This window comes from Marmota monax, unplaced genomic scaffold (assembly GCF_021218885.2).
Source record: "Marmota monax isolate L192 unplaced genomic scaffold, Marmota_monax_Labrador192_F-V1.1 WCK01_AAM20220418_F8-fsc00225, whole genome shotgun sequence".
Classification (NCBI taxonomy): Eukaryota; Metazoa; Chordata; class Mammalia; order Rodentia; family Sciuridae; genus Marmota; species Marmota monax.
Genome location: NW_026694524.1, coordinates 2,333,317 through 2,338,789, shown reverse-complemented (window position 1 = coordinate 2,338,789; position 5,473 = coordinate 2,333,317). Strand labels below are relative to the sequence as shown.

The 5,473-nt window shown below is 39.3% G+C and overlaps 1 protein-coding gene across 1 annotated transcript; it reads left to right on the top strand.

The window, feature by feature from the left end:
* The first annotated feature begins 4,093 nt into the window (after window positions 1-4,093).
* On the top strand, window positions 4,094-4,663 carry LOC124076310 (dual specificity protein phosphatase 18-like). The gene has a single exon (XM_046420175.1). The coding sequence runs from the start codon at window positions 4,094-4,096 to the stop codon at window positions 4,661-4,663; it is 570 nt and encodes a 189-aa protein (XP_046276131.1).
* The last annotated feature ends 810 nt before the right edge of the window (window positions 4,664-5,473 follow it).

Sequence of the window (5,473 nt, the reverse complement as noted above, 5' to 3'; positions counted from 1 at the left end):
CATTCTATCAGATCATAATGGATAAAATTAGAAATCAATGATAAAATTTAAAAAATAGGAGCTTCTCTAACACCTGGAGACTATATAATATGCTATTGAATGAATAGCAGAAGAAATCAGGGTAGAAACAAAAAATACTTAGAGGTAAATGAGAATAACAATACAATACATCAAAATCTCTGGGACACTATGAAGGCAATTCGAAGAGGAAAGTTTATTGCATTGAGCTCATTCATTAAGAGAATAGAAAGTCAACTAATAAATAACCTAACATTGTCTGTGAAAGCCCTAGAGAAAAAAGAACAAATCAGCACCAAAACAGTAGGAGACAGAAAATAATTGAAACCAGAACTAAAATCAATGAAATTGAAACAAACAAAAAAAATCCAAAAACTTGACAAAACAAAAAGTTGGTTCTTTGAAAAAATAAACAAAATTAATATACCCTTCGTCATACTAATAAAGAGAAAGAGAGAGAAAACTCAAATTACTAAAATTCGTGATAAAAAGGACATAACATGACAGACACTACTGAAATACAAACAGTAATCCGAAACTATTTTGAAAATTTACACTCTAGTAAATTAGAAAATCTTGAAGACATCGACAAATTTCTAGAGATATATGACCTACCCAAATTGAATCAGGAGGTCATAGAAAATTTTAACAGAATCAATTTCAAGCAATGAAATTGAAGACTCTATCAAAAGCCTACCAACAAAGAAATCCCCAGGACCAGACAGATGCTCTACCAAGTTCTACCAGATCTTCAAAGAAGAACTAACACTAATCCTTCTCAAATTATTCCATGAAATAGAAAAGGAGGGAATCCTTCCAAACTCATTCTGTGAAGCTAGTATCACCCTGCTACCAAAATCACACAAAGACACATCAAGGAAAGAAAACTTCAGACCAATATCCCTGATGAACATAGATGAAAAAATTCTCAATAAAATGCTGGCAAATTGCAAATAAAAACATATTTAAAAGAGAGTGTACCACAATCAAGTGGGGTTCATCCCAGGGATGCAAGGTTGGTTCAACATACGAAAATCAATAAAAGCAATTCATCACATGGACAGATTTAAAGAAAAGAATCATATGATGATCTCAAAAGATGCACAAAAAGCACTTGACAAAATACAGCACTCTTTCATGTTCAAAACACTAGAAAAACTAGAGATAGTAGGATATCTCAACATTGTAAAATTTACATATGCTAAACCTGCCCAAGTTTGCTGGCAGCTGGAAGTTTGCTGGGGCCCCTTCGGCTGTGGCTCTCAACATAAACCCAAGGCCAACATCATTCTAAATGGAAATTGGAAGCATTTCCTCTAAAACCTGGGGCAAGTATGCCCTCTGTCACCACTTCTATTCAACATAGTCCTGGAAACACTAGCCAGAGCACTTAGACAAAAGAAAGAAATGAAAGGGATATGAATCGGAAAAGAAGGGCTCAATCTACCCCTCTGTCTTCTGTACTTTTCCATGATTATCTCTCTGACCAAACTATGAGCTCTGGAAATCACAGCCCATGTTGTGTTGGATCTATACCATGTTAGAACTGTATCTGACACAGATTGAATTCTGAGCCCATCTTCTTAAATTAATCCAGCTGAGTCTTGAAGCCTGGATAGGACTCAGGAAGCAGAGAGGAGTAAATTTTCTCTGGAGAGTGGAATGGTGTGAGAAAAGGTGAGGAGCCAAGAATATACATCTTGTACTAACTGGGAATATTTCATTTGTTTGGTCAGAACTGAGAATTTGCATAGGTTAAAATGTCTAACACACAAAAGATTCTTAATAAAAATCTGATGAATGAATGAGAGGCAAGTTTATATGAGATTGAAAAGTACCTTGACTACTGAATTGAGAAATCTAAATATTAGCTAGTTCTTAACATCCACAACTATTCTGAATGGTGGAAAGAAGGGGGTGTCCTTGGGCAAGTCCCTTATACATTTTTCTCACTGAATAACTAGGAAAGATAGAGATAAGTGGAGTCTAAAAGTGACCTGTTTCCAAACTGAGGGAGAAACACCCCATACTGGAATTTTAAAATATCCAAATCCCTCAGACTAAAGTGTGTCACAGAATATTGACTGAAAAAATAAATAAATAAATTTATTTAATACAAGTCATGCTTGTTTTTTTGTGGGGGGGTTACTGGGGATTGAACTCAGGGGCACTCAACTACTTGAAACATCCCCAGCCCTATTTTGTATTTTATTTAGAGGCAGGGTCTCACTGAGTTGCTTAGCACTTCGCTTTTGCTGAGGCTGGCTTTGAACTCACAATCCTCCTGCCTTAGCCTCCTGAGTCGCTGGGATTACAGGTGTGCGCCTCCGCACATGGCTTTCATGCTTGTCTTTGAGAACAGTGCTGAAATTATTTCAGTCAACATTACTACATTTTTAAAGTTTAAGAAGCATTTATTTATTAAATAAAATAGGCTCTAAAACTCGTCTCAGGCCTTAGATTATTACAAAGCTCCTTCTGATGCCATATCTCAACTGTTAGACTAATCCCTTTTATTTATTTATTTATTTCAGATTAATTACTTTATTTTTGTGGTATTGGGGATTGAACTGAGGCTCTTGCACATGTGAGACAAGCACTCTACCACTGAGCTGTACTCTCAATCCTTTTTATTTGGAGCCTGAGTCTCTCTAAATTGCTTAGGCTGGCCTTGAAATTTTGATCCTCTTGCCTCAATTTCCCAAGTAGCTGGAATTATAGGTGAACACCACAGCATCTGGTTTGTTTTTCCTTTTTGATGGAGGGGATCAAACCTAGGGCCTTGTGCATGCTAAGCACATACTCTCCCACTGAGCTTTACTAAACCCATTTAAATAATTTTAGCTAAATTAAGCTGTCCGTGATAAGTAGTTTTCATATTTATCTGGTATTTGTTTTCTGTTTTCTTCTAGATAGGTTTGTGGGAACTGACAGCTTAAGTAATGTAAAATAAATTTGATTATGACAACTGAGAAAAAGAAAAATGTGTTGTGTTTTGAGGTTATCATTTCCCTGACCATCTTAACAGACTGGCATCTATTTTATCTTTGTTCATAATGACATAAACCAAAACGATGATGGAATGGGAGTAAAGGATATGAATCTCTGGCTGTTCTGTGAAACAATTTGTTGGTTTTAGGCTTTGGTTCTTTTCAATTTTCAGTCAAAAATTTCAGCTGCAAGAAAATGTAAATATTAGGTAGCATTTAAAAAATCATTTTGGGCCCAATTACAATGCAGCATTATCTTATTCCAGAATGTTCAATATTACTGAGAAGATTTCTTTGATGATGGTCAAAGTGACTTGTAGTTTACAAAGCATGTGGGCATACTTTTTGAAGAAAGTAGACAAGATAATTTGAGCTGTCGTTTCAGGTAATAAAGTAAAATCAAGTGATAAATCATTTGAGCTGTAGGTATAAATGGACTGTGACACTGCTAAATTAGTCACAACTGCCCACTATAGGCCAACTTCACCATAGATAAAGGGCTATAAATCACTTAGTAACGCTCCCTTCAGCCAGTCCTGAACTGTTTGTAAGCACGAATACAATTCTATGGTTACAATCAACAAAGAAATATCCCATCAGTCCACCAAGCTCAGCCAAACCCATAACTTGCTGCAGTTTTATAGAGATTAGCATATCACGTGAGCCAAATATTGTTCTCCAACTTAAAATATGATACTTTTGTGAGAAAGTGTAAGTCCTGTTCTTCAACACTAATGAAACAGAAGCATTCATAGATACTGTGTTCAGTGCAAAATGATAATTGAATCATAAATGACTATGAAGAACTATGAGAGAGATGGGGGGGGGCGGGCAGCGGGTTCTAAAGATTCGGCTGGGGGTGTGTCCTCCGCTCTCAGCTTGCTACTATTGCCATGGAAACTAGAGCGCTGGGTCCTTGGGGATTGTGACTACGAGATGGAAAAGTAGACAGTGGTGATCATTAACTGGTCCTCTTTCCTCCCAGACTCTTACCCAAGACTTCATAGAGAAGCTACTTTCCTAAAGTCCCTCGTGAAGTTGGTGCCCTGAACCTGATACAGAGAGACCGCTGACCTGCTGTTTTAATGGCCACATCTTCGTGTCCCCTTCCATCTCAGGCGGTCCTGCAGCCCTCCATCCATGACCTGTCCCAAAAAAACAGCAGCCTTTACATCAGTAACGGTGTGGCTGCCAACAACAAACACATGCTGTCCAGCAATCACATCACGACAGTCATCAATGTCTCAGTAGAGGTAGTAAACACATTCTTCGAGGACATTCAATACGTACAGGTACCCGTGGCGGATGTTCCCACTTCACACCTCTATGACTTTTTTGACCCTATTGCTGATCACATCCACAGCGTGGAAATGAAACAGGGCTGCACGCTGCTCCACTGCGCTGCAGGGGTGAGCCGTTCAGCTGCCCTCTGCCTCCCTTATCTCATGAAATACTATGCCATGTCCCTGCTGGACGCCCACACGTGGACCAAGTCATGCCGGCCCATCATTCGGCCCAACAACGGTTTTGGGGAACAACTGATCCATTATGAATTCAAGTTGTTTAGTAAGAATACTGTACACATGATTGACTCCCCAATGGGAATGATCCCTGACATCTATGAGAAGGAAGTTGGATTGATGATGACGCTGTGAGCCATTCCAGCTAGCCCCTGACATCTGTACTGGACCCTACATCAGGACTGAACATGAACTTTGGCGTATGGTTGGTAAAGAAAATCAGAGAAGGCTTTGTAGATGGGCAAGAAAAGAGGGAGTTGGAGTTTTTAATGTAGTAATTCTTATCTTCAAAGAATAAAAATCATTTGATATAAGATAGTGAAATGTTTCTTATGTTGTAAGGAGCAAGTCAGGCTGCTGGGGCCTAGTAGGAATAGGGGTAATGCAGGTAATGCCCAGCTTAGATGGACCTGCCAGTAGCACCTTTTGCATGTGACAGAACAGGAATCCTGAGCCCTGACACAAGCTGAGTAACCCAGGAATGAGTCCCCCACTCACCCCAAGCCAAAGTCAGAGCCTTAGACATGATAGTAACCATTGTAGTTCTCCTAGTGAGTGCCAACCTACTGCATAAATGGCCTGAAGCCTTCAAGCTGGGCTCCAGAAGCCCTAGGGTATCCTCAGGTCACCCTTACCACCTTCAACCACAGTGGCCCAACTCTGCTTATCTATAGCATATTTATTTATTTGTTTGTTGTGTTGCAATACTGGGGACTGAACCCAGAGTCTTGCACATGCTAGGCAAGTACTCTACCACTGAGCTACCAACCCCCCACCCCCACCCTGCCCCAGCCCCCTGTAAGTTTTTTTGTTTTTGTTTTTGTTTTGTTTTGCGACAGGGTGTCAGTAAATTGCTATATTTCTACCTTAGCCTGCAGAGTAGCTGGGCTTATAGGCATGTACTACCATGCTTAGCTTAGATATTAGTTTTTGAAGAAACCATTC

Excerpts from the sequence above, each read along its gene's own strand:
- LOC124076310 (XM_046420175.1), top strand. The coding sequence starts at position 4,094 with ATGGCCACATCTTCGTGTCCCCTTCCATCTCAGGCGGTCCTGCAGCCC.